Here is an 18,503-nt window from a genome sequence, read left to right as displayed (position 1 = left end):
CCATGCTGCGCACTCCCAAACGTGGTCCATCCGCCATGCTGCGCACTTCTAAACGTGCTCCATCCGCCATGCTGCGCACTTCTAAACGTGCTCCATCCGCCATGCTGCGCACTCCCGATCGTGCTCCATCTGCCATGCTGCGCACTCCCAAACGTGCTCCATCCGCCATGCTGCGCACTCCCAAACGTGCTCCATCCGCCATGCTGCGCATTCTCAAACGTGCTCCATCCGCCATGCTGCGCACTCCCAAACGTGCTCCAGTGCGCAGTATGGCGGATGGAGCACGTTTGGGAGTGCGCAGCATGGCGGATGGAGCACGTTTGGGAGTGCGCAGCATGGCGGATGGACCACGTTTGGGAGTGCGCAGCATGGCGGATGGACCACGTTTGGGAGTGCGCAGCATGGGGGATGCAGCACGATGGGGAGTGCGCAGTATGGCGGATGGAGCACGTTTGCTCAGCCTCTCTCCTTCCAGCCTCCCTCAGCATCAGCCTCCCCTCCTCAGCCTTCCTGAGGATCAGCCTCTCTCGTCCCAGCCTCCTTCCTCCCAGCCTTCCCATCCCAGCCTCCTTCAGCATCAGCATTCCCCTCTTCCCCATGATCAGCCTCTCTGTTCCCAGCCTCCTCCAGCACGGCCTGGTGCTCTGCCGACACTCACACACCCGATCGCATCCACTCACACACACACCCGATCGCATCCACTCACACACACACCCGATCGCATCCACTCACACACACACCCGATCGCATCCACTCACACACACACCCGATCGCATCCACTCACACACACACCCGATCGCATCCACTCACACACACACCCGATCGCATCCACTCACACACACACCCGATCGCATCCACTCACACACACACCCGATCGCATCCACTCACACACACACCCGATCGCATCCACTCACACACACACCCGATCGCATCAACTCACACACACACCCGATCGCATCCACTCACACACACACCCGATCGCATCCACTCACACACACCCGATCGCATACACTCACACACACCCGATCGCATACACTCACACACACCCGATCGCATCCACTCACACACACAGACACTGACGATATCGCACTTACGCGCTCATACTCACAACATCCGGGGATATCACATGCTTCTGGCCATGTGATCCTCCGTCAGGTCCTGGAAGATCACAACAGCACATTTTCGCCGCCGAGAAGCAAGCGATATCCCAGGATGTTGTGAGTATGTGGATGCGATGTGAGGTGTGTGTGAGGTGTGTGTGAGGTGTGTGTAAGAGTGAGTGTGAGTGTGATCTGATGTGTGTGTATGTTTGTGTGTGTGCGTGTGGATCTTCTGGCGCAGCAGGACCTTGATGGGCTTGATACCAACGTATCCACACCACTCCCACCACTGCCGTGCGAGCGGGGGCCGGGGGGGGGAGGGGGGGGGGGAGGGAGTACAGTACTCACCTCCGTGACAGCGCTTGTAACCATGCGAGCATGGTTAGCAACGTATCCACACCAGTCCTGTGCGAGCGGGGGCGGGGGCGGGGGCGGGGGGGGGAGGGGGGGGGGGTGGGCAGGGAGTACCGTACTCACCTCCGTGACAGCCGTGTCAGTTCGAGAAATGCGCGGGAGGAGGGAGGGGGTGGGGCCAGAGCTAACGTGCATTGCGTGAGGGGGGCGGGGCGTGGCGTGGCCGAATTGCCAATGCCTGCAGGGTGCCGGGGCGAGAGGCCAATCTGTGGGGGGGGCGGAGCCTGGGCGAGCGGCTGGCCAATCCGTGTGGGGGCGCAGCCTGGGCGAGCGGCCAATCCGTGTGGGGGGGCGGGGCCATGGCGAGCCCAGCGGCCAATCAGCTTTGTGTCACCGTAAGGACACAATTTCGGAGCATGACAGACAGACAGACAGACAGACAGACAGACAGACAGACAGAATAAGGCAATTATATATATAGATAACAAAAATCATACATTAACTACACAATACGTAAATTCTAGAATACCCGATGCGTAGAATCGGGCCACCTTCTAGTATTATATATATATATATATATATATATATATATATATATATATACATACACACACACACACACAATATTAATATACGGTGCCTTGCGAAAGTATTCAGGCCCCTTGAATTTTTCAACCTTTTCCCACATTTTAACCTTTTTAAAAAAATAAATAATTGAAAATCGGGGCGTGCAATATTATTTGTCCCCTTTACTTTCAGTGTTTCAGTGCAGCAAACTCACTCCAGAATTTCATTGAGGATCTCTGAATGATCCAATGTTGTCCTAAATGACTGATGATGATAAATATAAGCCCCCTGTGTGTAATGAAGTCTCCGTATAAATGCACCTGCTCTGTGATAGTCTCAGTGTTCTGTTTAAGCACAGAAAGCATCATGAAGATCAAGGAACACAACAGGCAGGTCCATGATACTGTTGTGGAGAAGTTTAAAGCTGGATTTGGTTGAATTTTTTTTCCAAAACTTTAAACATCCCAAGAAGCACTGTGCAAGCGATCATATTGAAATGGAAGGAGTATCATACCACTGCAAAACCGACCGTCCCTCAAAAAGTTCATGTCAAACAAGGAGAAGACTGATCAGAAATGCAGCCAAGTGGCACATGATCACTCTGGATGACCTGCAGAGATCTACAGCTGAGGTGAGAGAGTCTGTCCATAGGACAACAATCAGTCGTACACTGCACAAATCTGGCCTTTATGGAAGAGTGGCAAGGAGAAAGCCATTTCTCAAAGATATCCATAAAAAGTGTTGTTTAAAGTTTGCCACAAGCCACCTGGGAGACACACCAAACATGTGGAAGAAGGTGCTCTGGTCAGAGGAAACCAAAATTGAACTTTTTGGGCACAATGCCAAACGATATGTTTGGCGTAAAAGTAACAGCTCATAACCCTGAACACACCATCCCCACTGTCAAACATGGTGGTGGAAGCATCATGGCTTGGGCCTGCTTTGCTTCAGCACGAACAGGGAAGATGGTTAAAATTGATGGGAAGATGGATGGAGCCAAATACAGGACCATTCTTGAAGAAAACCTGTTGGAGTCTGCAAAAGACTGGGACGGAGATTTGTCTTAAAACAAGACAATGATCCCAAACATAAAGCAAAATCTACAATGGAATGGTTCACAAATAAACGTATCCAGGTGTTAGAATGGCCACGTCAAAGTCCAGACCTGAATCCTATCAAGAATCTGTGGAAAGAGCAGAAAACCGCTGTTCACAAACGGAAGAATGGGCAAGAATTTCAGTGTCTGGATGTGCAAAACTGATAGAGACATACCCCAAGCGACTTGCAGCTATAATCGCAGCAAAAGGTGGCGCTACAAAGTATTAACTTAAAGGGGCCAAATAATATTGCACGCCCCAATTTTCAGTTTTTTATTTTTTACAAAAATTTAAAATAAGCAATAAATATCGTTTACCTTCACAATTATGTCCCACTTATTGTTGATTCTTTACCATAAAATTTAAAATTTGTATCTTTATGTTTGAAGCCTGAAATGTGGGAAAAGGTTGAAAAATTCAAGGGGGCCGAATACTTTCGCAAGGCACTGTACATAATTCATATATGAGAATAAAAAAGTAGAAGCAGCACCAAGGTAAAGTATGTACAAATCCTCCCTGGCAAACACCAGATTATTCAGATAAAAAATAATAGATGGAGGCAGCACACCAAGCAGTATGGCAAAAAAAACAAACAGTAGTTTATTAGCCCATAATAGTAGTGGCAACGTTTTGGTTCTAAAGTGTCAATCTTTCTTAATTCATATACGCATAATGATCCCATAGTCCTCCACATAATATAATGCACCTCCATAGTCCCCCATATAGTAGAATGCACTCCTCAAAGTTCTCCATATAATATACTGCACACCTCATAGTCCTCCATACAGAATAATACATAGCACATAGTGCTCCATATAGTATAATGTACCCCCAGTAGTCCTCCATGTAGTATAATGCACCCTCCATAATCCTCCATATAATACAATTCACCCTTCAAAGTCCTCCATATAGTATAATGCACCCTCCATAGTCCTCCATATACTTTAATGCAGCCTCCATATATAATTCACCCCATAGTCCTCTATATAGTATAATGCACCCCGACAGTACCTCTATATAGTATAATGCACAGCCCATACTCCTCAATATGGTATAATGCACTGCTTAGTCCTCCATTTAGTATAATGCACCCCAGAGTCCTCCATATAATATAGTGCGCCCTCAATAGTCAACAAACAAAGGGTGCAAAAAATAAGCCCTCACACAGCTCCAGATCCCAAAAAAATGAGAACGTTATGGGTCACGGAAAATGGTGACAGAAGCAATTTTTTTTTTCTTACAAACTTCCGAATTGTTTTACACCACTTAAATAAAAAACAAAAAACTATACATATTTGACATCTTCGTACTCATACTGGTCAGGAGAATCATATTGCCAGGTCAGTTTTACCACATAGTGAACAAAGGAAATAAAACCCCCTAAAAAACTATTGTGTAATTGCACTTTTATTTGCAATTTCAACACACTTGGAATTTTTTCCATTTTCCAGTGCACTATATGGTAAAATGAAAGGAGTCATTCAAAAGTACAACTCGTCCTGCAAAAAAAAGAAGCCCTCCCACGGCTATACTGATGGAAAAATAAAAACGTTATGCCTCTTAGAAAAAAGGGAGGAAAAATCAAAAAGAAGGAAAAGAGTGCTTGTGTTTTTTTCTTTAAATAGATCTTTACACTTCGTTACATGTCTTGAAAATTAGATGGGGTCAAGGTGCTAAGACCACCTTAATCTACTCTATAGAGTGCCACTCAGCAGGTAGAAATGCTGAGCTCCTACAAAGCAGTGACTTTCAACTGAACCCATACACCTCTCTGTGTGCACTCGAATGCCACATCCTTCTGATTACATCTTTGATACAAAAATAGTTGCTTATCTGAACCAGGATCTTCATCTCGTCAGTCACTTAAGGCCACGTCTCACTAAGCGACATCGCTAGCGACATCGCTGCTTAGTCACAGTTTTTGTGACGCAACAGCGATCTTGCTAGCGATGTCACTGTGTGTGACATCCAGCAACGACCTGGCCCCTGCTGTGAGGTCGCCGGTCGTTGCTGAATGTCCTGGACCATTTTTTGGTCGTTGCTCTCCCGCTGTGAAGCACATATCACTGTGTTTGACAGCGGGAGCCAACGATCTGAATGTGCAGGGAGCCGGCTTCTGGCAGCTGTGGTAAGCTGGTAACCAAGGTACATATCGTGCTTCCAAGCAAGGCGCTTTGCTTAGTAACCCAATGTGTACCATGGTTACGTGTGCAGGGAGCCGACTTCTGGCAGCTCCGGACGCTGGTAACCAAGGTACATATCGGGTATCCAAGCAAAGCGCTTTGCTTAGTAACCCGATGTGTACCATGGTTACGAAGCACAGCGTCGTTACACAGGTTGCTGGTGGCTGATCTCTGATCGCTGTGGAGATCTGCCTGATTGACAGTTCACCAGTGACCATGTAGCGACGCACCATCGATCCCTGCCAGGTCAGATCGCTGGTGGGATCGCTGGTTATGTCGCTTAGTGTGACAGTACCCTAAGTCAGAGCCAGTACATTCTGGCTAATTACCCTGTACAATACATAACCAACATCAATGGTGTATTAGCAAAACCTACGCAGACACAGATCCACATATCTTACCTGGCGAGTATAGCTGTAAGTATACAGGAAAGCCAGCCTGTACAGGCTTTTATAGTGCTGCGGAAACCGGCTTAGACATAACTTGAATGAACTGATGCATTGCTGAATTAAGACCTTGCGCTGTTCTTCAGCACCCTCAGGTAGACACTGGGGGTACTCTGACATGTCTCCAGTTGATTCTGGTTTCTTTTTAGGGTCTCCTAATGACAGAGGGGGTGGTAAAGATCGTATAGGTGTACTGCAGGTGGGAGAAGTTTGTACTTCAGGAGGAATTTTCATCTCCACTGAGTTGGGGGTGTCTAGATGTTCCACATGTTCTTCTGTCCTTCCTGCAATTTTGGAGTGTACAAAATATATGTAATTCCAATATAACCTGACAATATTTATAATATTATCATATACAGAATATAAATAATACAAAAAAATACCTTTTTGGTTTATGACAGAACCAACATATAATGAACATATATTGGTCTCCAGTAAATGTAGATACGGCATTATACATAAAAAAAGTCTACCAAGAGTGAGTTGGACAAAGTAGCCAATAACTTGATGCATGCAAATAGTCCTGGATAGTAGTCCAGCCACCTGCTCCACAAAGATTACCTTTGTCATCTGCTGCTAGCTGTACATCTCTGTAATGGGATGTATTGTGAGGATAACTGGGTTTCTTTTCCAAGTAAAGTCCCTTGGAGCTGTCCTGCGAGCTGGCTGGCTCAGTGAATGTGTCCTGTGTCGAGCTACAGTCGGAAAGGACTACTGCCATACTGTCCTGGCTGCGATCTAAGGGATGGAAGACATGCCATCAGTAAAGTCGCCAGCTCCCAGACACCCCTCCACCAGCAAGCATTAACAATAAGCAGCAAGAGCAAAGGACAAGGGACAGGAAAGGACACTCCAACAAACATCCTTTCTACATCACCGGTTATCCTCCAATAGTACAACATTAAGCATTTCCACTTACATTAGGTACAGAGATCTATTAGATCCAATATTATAAGACCTGGATAGACATGGGACATAGATTGTTAGATGAAAGGACAGAATATTTAATACTGTGCTCCATGACAAAAGGCAAAACTGTATTAGAATAGAAAAGTATTACAGATTCAGGACAGATCTCCTCCTTTGTGAAAAGCCGCCTGCTAATTAGTGCAGCCTTCCTGCCCTCAAAATGGCGGTCATGGAGGGACATGTGACCGGACCTGTCCACCAGCCTCCTCCAATTGAAAAGTAGCTTTCCCACATGCAGAGTTTGTTGTTTGGAGGAGGCTGGTCACATGCTCCTCTATCTACTACCATACTGAGAACAGAAGGGCTGCGCAGTCTGTGAAGAAGACTGCACTGAAGAGGGTGGCACTTCATAAAGGAGGAGTATTTGCAATATATTACAGTGCCCCTGCCTGACACAAGGTGTAGGGCTAGCTTAAAGGGGATGTCTCATGAAGACACATCTCTTTACAAATTAACATTATTTAAAGGGGCTCTCCCATCTGGAACAATTTGGGCATATCAACAGAATATGTGATAAATGTTTGACAGATGTGGGTCCTATATCTATCAAAGGAGAAGTGTTTGAGCGTGCACAGCTCTCTTTTCATTTCTACACAAGATCGAGGCATATCTCACCAATCGGAGCTTCATCTATCAGACATCTATGGTACAACCTGTCGATATGCCACAAATGTCCCATATGGGTCAAACCCTTTAAGTGGCATTCCCACCTTGAGATCACTTCTTTAAAGGCAGGAGCACCAAGTGGATCACAAGAAGCAGTTCTCGCAGACCTAGCCCTAGTATTAGATGGTCAGAAATGTATTTAAATGGTGGTATGTAATACTACATTGTTCCTGGTGAGAATGATGTGGGGGAAATGTAGAGTTGGCAGCACATTCCCTGATCAGAGAGCGGACTGGAGGTGATCAATTACCCACTGGTGTGCTTTCCACTAAAAAGGAGCTGTTTTATGAGACAACACATTTAACATTGCTTAGCATTACAGCATTTCAGACTAAGGGGTACTTCTCACATAGCGAGATCGCTAGCGAAATCGCTGCTGAGTCATGGTTTTTGTGACGCAGCAGTGACCTCATTAGCGATCTCGCTGTGTGTGACACTGAGCAGCGATCTGGCCCCTGCTGTGAAATCGCTGCTCGTTACACACAGCTCTGATTCATTTTTTGGACGTTGCTCTCCCGCTGTGAAGCACACATCGCTGTGTTTGACAGCGAGAGAGCAACGATCTGAATGTGCAGGGAGCAGGGAGACGACTTCTGGCAGCCTGCGGTAAGCTGTAACCAAGGTAAATATCAAGTAACCAAGCAAAGTGCTTTGCTTGGTTACCAGATATTTACCTTGGTTACTAGCGTCTGCGGCTCTCAGGCTGCCAGTGCTGGTTCCCTGCTCACGTAGCCAGAGTACATATCGGGTAAATAAGCAAAGCGGTTTGCTTATTAACCCGATGTGTACCCTGGCTAGGAGTGGAGGGAGCCAGCGCTAAGCAGTGTGCGCTGGTAACCAGGGTAAATATCAGGTAACCAAGCTCTTGGTTACCCGATATTTACCTTAGTTACCAATCGCAGCATCGCTTCCACGCGTCGCTGGTCACTGGTGAGATCTGCCTGATTGACAGCTCACCAGCGACCATGTTGCGACGCACCAGCGATCCTGACCAGGTCAGATCGCTGGTGGGATTGCTGGAGCATCGCTAAAGTGTGACGGTACCCTTAGGGTTGAATTCACACAAGCTTATCAGCAAGTAATGTCTGTGATAGTGGAACTAGAGTGTAAACTATACAGGAAGACATTAATGAGCAGAATACCTACTCCATACCACACTGCAGAATATACAGGCACTTTGTAGAAGAAGTATTTGAGAACACATTTTCACATCATATGCCTGTACTTGTATAGTCTAGGCTAAAAGTATTGAAATTGACACTAATTTTGTTTTTCATAAATTACAATTATAAGCATTTCCTACGTTTTACACTTTATTGTGAAATATATAAAGATTATGCAAAGATGCAATATTTATAGTGTTGACCCTTATTTTTCATGATCTCTGCAACATCCATGCTGTATATCCACTTCTGGGCCAAATCTTAACTGATGGCAGCCCATTTCTTAGGCCTGTTTCACACATCCGGCATTTCGCCGCATCCGGCACACTCCAGTACAGTGTGATACAGTACAATGGCATTGCGGCAACCTCCGCAGCATGTGACCGGAGCATGTGACCGGAGCTTGTGACCGGAGCTTGCCGCAACACCATTGGTATTACACTGTACTGGAGTGTGCCGGATCCGGCGAAAAGCCGGATGTGTGAAACGGGCCTTACCTAATCAGTGCTTGGAGTCGATTTCTGTGTTTTGATTTGTTCACCCACTCTTGGAGGATTCACCAGAAGTTCTCAATGAGATTGAGATATGGTGACTTTCCTGTCAATGGACCTAAAATGTAAGTGTTTTGTTCACCAACCAATTTCATTATCACTTTTGCCTTTTGACATAATGCTCCATTATGCTGGAAAAAGCATTGTTCATCGCCAAATTGCCCAAATTTGCAGAAGTCTTGAAAAATAAGGGTCAACACAGTAAATATTGAGTCTTTGCATACACTTGGATTGGTCCATAAAAGATTAAAAGACTTGAAATATTTATAATTGTACTACAAGTAACCATAGAAACATTTGAATAAAAAAATCTAATAATACTGAAAAAGCAAACTTTGTGAAAACAAAAATGTGTATCTGTTTCAAAACTTTTGGCCACAGCTGTACATTAGGAAATTTGTGGTTACAGGTAACTGATAGGAAGCTTCACCCAGGTAAATACTTATATGTTCGAAGTAGCTGTCACTTCCTTTCCTCAGAAGACTCATAGTTTAGGTGGAAAATGTATCAATTAGGTATAAATTCTTATTAAATACAACTACATTTTGTGTTGAAGGGCACACTGATTCATCCGGTGGAACCCATGGGCAGCATGGATCAGAGCCTGGCTGTACAATTACAGCAGACATTTCAGAGAACATAATTCGAAAAGCTGGCCTGGACGCCCCAATGTCTTTTCAAGGTACTGCTCCAGGTTATAGACAGGTCTGTCGCTATGGAAGTAACCTGTCAATCGTCAGGAGTGGGAAAAAAAACTGTCCAGTGCGGAGCTGGAATAGTTTCTGAGAAAAATGAACATGACTGTAACAGGCCAGGCTGATTCATACTGCCCATAGTTTGGGTAGCATGAATCAGCTGACCCATTCCCTTTAACTGTGATCCCTCTTTCAGAGATGTACAGATTGGAAAGAATCAGGCATACTGAAAAACCACCGATAGGTAAAGTAAAGAAGATTGATTATCTCTGGAGTATGTACCTACATTTGGCAGAAAATGGACAGTCAGTTCGTAAAGTTGATGTGTTGAAATGAGAAAAGATGACATGGGTAAGGATCTGACAGTGGCCAAAATATGAGGCAAGATGGCTGGATTGATGAGACTCCAAAAAGGCAAGTTGTGTGGGGTGCTCCTGGTGGAAGTGGTCAACATACGGAAGAGCAATGATAAAGGCAACTAGGTCATGGGCGCCAAAAGCTTGTTGATGAGCATGGGGAGTGATGGCCAGCCTTTCTGGAGTCACAGAACACGTGTAGCTCAATCTGCTGGACAAGATGATGCTGACTATGACAGAATGACAGAATGTGGTCAGAACATACAGTGAATAGCAGCGTACTACATATCGGAATGCCGTGCTGACCCCTGTTCACCACGGAAAGTGCCTACAATGGTAGTTTGAGAATCAGACATGAACCATGTAGTAACAGAAGAGGTCCAGTTTGATGAATCACATTTCATTTACACTATCTGAATAGCGTCATTGCATATTTGGGGATAATGTGAAAATGTACGGAGGCAAGCCAGAAATGGCAGTGTGGTGGTCTGGGCAATTTGGGAAATCTTGGGTTTTAGCATTCATGAGAGTTTGACATATATCATCTACCATTCCCAAAAGGAAACGGCCATTCAAAACAATAACTTTTCAGAAATAATTTAAGGAACATTTATTAAGTAGTTCAATGTCTTGACTTTGCCTCCAAATATCCCAGATCTCAAGTTACAAGACTAGATGCGTCAGAGCTTCTTTGCCTTTTTTGGGGAAGTTGGGGGCAGGAAATTTGTCAGTAGGATTAAACTTCCTAAACCGTCTATATTGGCATGTAGGTCAGAAGCTGAATAAAAGGATACCTTGACACCTGCAATCTGATGTCTCGTTCCAGAGAGCCACAGTATTTTTTTTATATGTGAATGAGCTGTTCCAGGCTATGGGCCGGACACTAATCTGTAGGAGAATCTGTCTAGAGAGTTTATGTTAAATAGAAGGGGACGTTACCAGTGTGATGTCCGCTCTCTGATCCCACTGCAGAGCTGTCTGTAATTATAACTGATACTTCTGCAGGTTCCTCTCAAGGGCACTTTACACACAGAGATAAAACTGCGGCAGATCTGTGGTTGCAGTGAAATTGTGGACAATCAGTGCCAGGTTTGTGGCTGTGTACAAATGGAACAATATGCCAATGATTTCACTGCAACTACGGATCTGCCAAAGATTTATCTCTGTGTGTAAAGTGGTCTTTAGTGTTAGTTTCGATCTCACAGGCAGCCAGTGCTGCAATATTGTTGTAATACAGCAGAGCTGCGAGAGCTGCAGCAAATGTATTTATAAAGAGACAAAGTTCAGTTCTCCTGTTCTGTCTTAGGGCTCATCCAGACGACAGTTCTGTTTGTCCTGATCAGTTCCTTTTTTTGCGGACTAACTGATAAGACCATGTTTTCAATGTGTTGTGTAGGATCGGATGGCACATGGAAGTGCTTCCGTGTGCCATCCATGTCCGTTCCGTTATTATGTAACATGTCCTATTCTGTTCTGCAAAATGTGAACTGTGACACAATACAAGTAAATGGGGCTGCAAAATACAAGGAAGACATACGGAAGCACTTGTGTGTGGCTTCCAACTATGGGTGCCCCTGCCAGCCCCGCAGCGGCTCACAGCAGTGTGAGCAGTTGCAGGGATGACAAACGCTGCCGTCATGAAGTTAACTAAGCTCATTACCTGCGGTGATTATCTCCGCTGAACTCGTGATGTCAGCGCTCGTCACTGACTTCCATGCCCGCCGCATTCTCACTTTAGTTAGTCTCGCAGGTGGCCCAAGGCTCTGACTAGTGGTGACGTCACTGGCTTCCGTGATACTTTGTGTGAGAACATGGCGGCCATGGAACTCAGTGACAAGCGCTGACGTCATGAGTTCAGCGAAGATCATCCCGGCAGGTAATGAACTTGCGTGGGGTGCCCTCTGTTTTGGATTACCAGCCAAGGTAAAGCTGCCATCTGTGGTCTGCAGGCTGCCGCGGCAAAAAAAACAAGGCTAAACACCCTTTAGTGCCACATGAAAGGCACTAAAGGGTGCAAGATTACAAAATGCAGGGGAGTGGGACATTATATATGTCTTTTTTAATTTATCTATCTAGCTTTCTTTCTATCTATCCCTGGATCTATCCAGCTAGCTATCTATCTACTATCTATCTATCTATCTATCCAGCTGACTGTACGTAAACCTCCTTCTGTTTTTTTTTTTTGTTTTTTTTTTCGATTCGCAAAAAAACAAAAACAAACGAAAGGTACAAGGATGTAAAATGGACCGTATACAGAACGGATGCGGTTGTCACACGGATGCATATGAGGAAAAACAGGACCTTTTTTACGGACCACAAAAACGGGACGGTCATGTGAATTTACCCTTCATCACATGATTCACACTGGTAATGTCCCTTTAATTAAAAATAAGCTCTGAAGACAGATAGTCAGCAGATCAGAGTCCTACCCATAGCCTGGAACAGCTCATTTACATATAAGAAAAACATGGGATTTCTCCAGAATAAGACATCGGATCCCAGATATCAAGATATCATTTTATTGAGCTTCTTATGATCTACATGCCCATATAGACGACTTAGGAGAGCTGATCTTACTGACAGATTCCCTTTAATATTATGGCTAATAAGTGTACATAAACTGAATAATATAGAGCTAGGTGCATTACAAATGTAAACCAACTGTGAAATGCAAAACTTTTATATCTAGCTATAAATGGTAAGGCAACACTATACACAAAATAGCTACATAAACATGATCCTAATTACACACACATCTATAGTACAACACTATTAAATATATCTTAGATCACGCTGTACAAAAAAGTTGAGCTTGAAAGCAGCAAGTAACGGTAGGGAGGTAGAGAATGAAGGTGAAGGAACAGCTCTGGATCCCTTTGGGATCCCTACATTGTAATACACTCAGGCATAGTGAGGTAACAGAGGCCAAGTTTGCAGGTGACAATTTCGTTCATACAGAATTGTATTGCCCAGCTCAGTAACATTTCGCACAGTGATAGTACTTTTCCATGTCCTAAATTGGCCAACTGGCAATTCCCACCAGTAGAAGGCCAGTGTTCAGCAACAGGGGACAAAAATCCATCCATACGTATAGCTTGAAATTTGAATTAAAAAAATGTTTGGGAGATTTGGATGTCTGGAATTCAATTATTGGAGGAGACCATCAGATCACCGTGTATAATGATGGATCAGGAAATGAATGCATCTCGTTTGGAAATCTTTCATGGGCAGTGTAAGATTGGTTGGAAACATTTAGGATTTGATATTTTGCAGAAGAGCATTAATTTTACTGGGCCAAGCAAGAGGACAATCCAATCCGTCAGCATGCATCTCTCCCCCCAACAGCCAAAAGGAAAAGGGGCATTCAGGACAGTAAGAGCCGCCTCCAAACGGGACAGAATCCACCTTAGGAAACATAAAATATAAAATATGTAAAAATCTACCACACAAAAATATCATTGGATTAGCCAAAATAAATCTGAACATCTGACCTACCACATTAAAGGCAATGTGTAATCCAAAATGACCTATTTTTATCAATCAATTCTTTAAGTTAAATGTGTTTGATTTAAAAAATAAATAACTAAATAAAAATTAAAAAAATAAAATAAAAATAATAAATATAATTTTATATATATATATATATATATATATACGGTATATATATGTTTAAAATTGACATGTCACTATCAATCCCTCTGTCAATATTACATAATATATATTATATATATATATATATATATATATATATATATATATATAATATATATATATATATCCTGTTCACCCTAAAGTAAAACCTGCACTGACCTGAAAATAAGGCCTAACAAATTTTCAGGATCTTCTTTAGGATGCTTGAAATAAAAGCCCTACTCCAAAAATAAACCCTAGTTCCAGTTCTCAAAAAAAGTCAATTCAAAATGTGTCCAGGCAGCTATGCATGTAAAAAAAATCAAATAAATTAGCAATAGAATGCAGAAAGACTCACAGACCTATTAATTAGGAAAGCAGAGACCCCCAGAAAAATAGGCACTCGAAGGACCCCACAAGATATATAATAATAAGGGTTGGCAAGTGCAAGCACTTGCACACAAACTGGCAGTCCCGCTAGTATCACTGCACTTCTGAGCCCATTATATTAGAGCAGTGTTCCCCAACTCCAGTGCTCAACAGCCACCAATAGTGCGTGTATTCAGGATTTCCTTAGTGTTACAAAGCTGATGGAATTATCACCTGGACAATACTAAGGAAATACTGAAAACATGATCTGTTGATGGCTCTTGAGGACTGGAGTTGGGAAACACTGTATTTGAAGGTTGTGGCTGCAGTGGAATGCGGAAAAGAGCAGCTGGAACGCCAAAGGACATGACGGCAGATAATGTGCCTGTGACATATTTGACACCAGGACTAGCCTATGTAAGGCACTTTCACATTTTAGTTTTTTTCCATCAGTCACAGTCTGTTTTGAGAGAGAGAGATTTTAACCAGAAGGGAATTTACACATGTCAGAATGCTCGGTTGCTTAAAGACGGATCCGTCACCGGAATCTGTCATTTGACGGATTGCTGCGCCCATAGGCTTCCATTATAACACACGACGGACGCCGACGGATCCATTGCTATCAGTTTTTTCAACACACACAAAAAAACGTTACATTCTGCGTTCCTTCCTCCCAACGGTCAGTCATTCCACGACTAATCCGTCGTGCAACAGATGCAACGCAAGACCATCAGTCGCAATCTGTCGTTAATACAAGTCTATTGGAAAAACTGAATCCTGCAAATTATTTTGCAGGATTCAGCTTTTTCTAAAAGCGACGGATTGTGACTGATGGAAAAAGACTGAAGTGTTGAAGCAGACTAAGAGAGCGCAGCATTTGCCAAACTGAATTGTTTTGGACTTTGTAGGGTCTTTTGAGTGGTCGGGTCAGCTTTTTGAGTGAAAGATTTTCCATATACTATGGTACAGAAAAAAAAACATATTGTGCTTGTATTGCAACCCCCACACAACATACTGTAAGTGCAAAAAGAAAGAGCTAGTCCATTAAGTATAAGGAAGTAATTGTGCAGGACTCGGGCTCTCTGAGCAAAAATCTTACTCTTTTCTGCAGAGGGAAGATTTTGGATATCTTAATGGTCTGAAAAGGGCAAGAAAATTACAATAACCTCAGTCAATAGGTTACAAGGGAAATGCTAAGGTCAGCGTCCATTACTTCCTAAGTTAGAAGACATGATCTGTGAATGGGTTGCGGACAGGAGAGCAAAGGCTTTGGTTTGGCTTTGGTCATGAATATAGTTGAATAAATGTTACTTTTTTTCATGAAGAATTGTAGACACATCTCTTGGGAGTAAAAATTAAATAAGACTGTCTTGTTTTGGGGGACACACGTTGTGTGTCATAATGCAAACACACACGCACACAATATGTCTCAAAAATGATATCTTTTCATGGGACAACACTGAAGAAATGACGCTGTGATACAATGTAAAATAGTAAAAGTACAGTTTGTATAACAGTGTAAATTTGGTGTTCCCGCTAAATAACTCAACAAACCGTCATTAATGTAAACACCGCTGGCAACAAAAGTGAATAAACCCCCTAAGCGAAAATGGCCAAATTGTTCCCAATTAGCCATTTTCCCTTACCGGTGTCATGTAACTCATTTTCTCATTCTCTGAGGATCTGAAAAAAATAATTTTTGCTCTATATAAACATGGTCTAGGCTATAAGACGACTGCCAACACCCTGAAACTAAGCTGCAGCACGGTGGCCAAGACCAAGTAGTGGTTTAACAAGACAGGTTACACTCAGAACAGGCCTCACTATGGTTGACCAAAGAAATTGAGTGCACGTGCTTAGTGTCATATCCAGGGTTTGTCTTTTCAAAATAAACATATAGGTGCTGCCAGCATTACTGTTAAAAGTTAAAGATGTCAGGTGTCAGCCTGTCAGAGCTCAGAACATACACCGCACACTGCATCAAATTGGTGGATATGGTTGTCGATACAGAAGGAAGCCTCTTCTAAAGATGATGCACAAGAAAGCCGGCAAACAGTTTGCTGAAGAAAAGCAGACTAAGGACATGGATTACTAGAACCCTGTCCTGTGGTCTGATGAGACTAAGATATAGTTATATGGTTCAGATTGTGTTAAGCATGTGTAGTGAGTGTTTGTGTGAGGGAACTCCTTGCATATTGCTTTTTTATGTTTGTATTGTGAAAGTTTAAAATGCAATAAAAATCTGATTAAAAAAGCATGTGTAGTGAAAATCAGGTGAGGAGTACAAAGACAAGTGTATCTTGCCTACAGTCAAGCATGGTGGTGGGAGTGTCATGGTTTGATGCTGCATGAGTGATACCAGCTGTGGGGAGCTACAGTTCAGTTCATTGAGGGAACCATGAATGCCAACATGTACTGTGATATACTGAATCAAGAGTATGATCTCCTGACCCTTCAGAACCTGGGCTGCAGGGCAGTACTGCAACATGACAATGACCCCAAACACACCTCCAAAACAACAAGTGCCTTGCTAAATAAAATGAGGGTAAAGGTGCTGGACTAGCCAAGCATGTCTCCAGACCAAAACACTATTGAGCATCTGTAGGGCAGCCTCAAATGGAAGGTGGAGGAGTCCAAACTGTCTAAAATCCACCAGATCTGTGGATGGAAGAGGATTCCAGTAGTTCCTGTGAAGCTCTAATGAAATCCATACCCAAGAGAGTTAAAGTAGTGCTTGAAAATAATGGTGTCCACATAATATATTGACACTTTACCCACAATTTGGCCATTCACACTTTGGTGTGTACTCACTTTTGTTGCCAGTGATTTTGAAATTAATGTGTTGAGTTAATTTTAGGGGGCACACCAAATTTACACTGTTATACAAGCTGTACACTGACGACTTTACATTGTATCAAAGTGTCATATCTTCAGTGATGTCCCATGATAAGATATTTATAAAAATGAAATGTGAGGGGTGCACTTACGTTTGTGATATAGTGTGCATATATATATATATATATATATACACACACACACACACACACACACACATATATATATTATTCTAAATCTATAAATCCTGCATATTTCCCAATGGCCACTAGGCCTTATGGTGCACTCACACTTCGTGTTTTTTCTCTGAAAAAGGCTTTTGATGAAAAGTCTCCTATTCACCAGTCTCATTATCTTAACAGACAGGATTGCACTGAAAAGGTTAAACAGTCACCTGTATATACAATAGATGACACTGAATTGGCCAATTATGGTACGTGAGCTTATAGTTCACTTTCTCTCACATCTCTTCACAATGACATTTCACCAGATTAGAAGCAGGCTCCTTCTGAGGAAGCCATTGAGCAAAACGCACGTCAGGGGGTCTGGTGGTATTTATTATGTATACAACTTCTCTCCTTTATATGCCTGTTAAACAATTTGCTTAATATAATGTTTTGATAGCTTGCAGATGATCTGTTCGTGCCGTTGATTTGGTCTTTCTGATGTCTTAAGATCGCATACCTCTACTTCACTAGGGGATATACTTTTCTAATCATTTATTGCAAGCTCAAGAAAAAGGTGTTTACTACCAAGTTATTTACGCATTCTTCTTCCATGTAGAAGAAATATACACAGTTAAGAAGCACATTATTATTTTTATTGAATAAGAAACCACAGGAATTCTTTTTGTAGTTATCTCTCCTACTTTTTACTTTGCTTATTATTATTATTATTTCTAATTAATGAAGATTTGAAATTTATCCAAAAACTGTTTGGAGAAGTTATTCTATGTTGGATTTTCTGGATATTTCTTAACTCCTATTAAAACTGCAGACCATTTAGGTACTTGTGTACAGCAGGGAGTAGTCTCTATTAGGCTTAGTGATGGCAAAAATGTTGTTTTCTTAAGTAGAAAACTTGATCAAAAACGTGAAAAAAAAACCCAAAAACATTTAACATAACAAAACTGATTTAAATAATAGTTCATTTTCTGACAACACATTCCCTTTAACTAACTCCTTTTATATAGGCTTCCATGCAGGTTATTCTGTTCTCCACTTACACAAATACCTGAAGCGGTGATAAACCTAGAGAGAAGAGTTCTATCTAATGTTAATCATACAAGTTGTGCTATCTAATTTTTTTGTTGTTGTTTGGAATCTAAAATAGTCCCGTTTGGATTTGACTTAAGCAGCAACAGAAGCTGTTACGAGAAACGTAGCACATCACTTATAAATGCATCCAGCAGAGAGGGATAAGGAGGAGGTTAGTGAGCAGCAACATTTCCCTGTCACCCAATGTGCCAGCCAGAGCTGCAGGTGATGGTCAGAAGATGCTCCCCTGAACACATCTCCCCAGC

At 42.8% G+C, this 18,503-nt stretch overlaps 1 protein-coding gene across 9 annotated transcripts in view; it reads right to left on the bottom strand.

The window, feature by feature from the left end:
- CABIN1 (calcineurin binding protein 1) overlaps positions 1 to 18,503 on the bottom strand; it is a 356,172-nt gene that overhangs the window by 130,310 nt on the left and 207,359 nt on the right. For all 9 annotated transcript variants that reach the window (XM_075321598.1, XM_075321591.1, XM_075321647.1 and 6 more), the window contains exons 27-28: positions 6,309 to 6,485; positions 5,703 to 6,031 (exon numbers count right to left, since the gene is read on the bottom strand). In XM_075321598.1, the coding sequence (XP_075177713.1) occupies positions 5,703 to 6,031; positions 6,309 to 6,485 (506 nt within the window). The remainder of the gene's footprint in view (positions 1 to 5,702; positions 6,032 to 6,308; positions 6,486 to 18,503) is intronic.

The sequence above is a fragment of the Anomaloglossus baeobatrachus genome, chromosome 1 (genome assembly GCF_048569485.1).
Source record: "Anomaloglossus baeobatrachus isolate aAnoBae1 chromosome 1, aAnoBae1.hap1, whole genome shotgun sequence".
Lineage (NCBI taxonomy): Eukaryota > Metazoa > Chordata > Amphibia > Anura > Aromobatidae > Anomaloglossus > Anomaloglossus baeobatrachus.
This window is presented reverse-complemented; position numbering and strand designations above follow the sequence as displayed.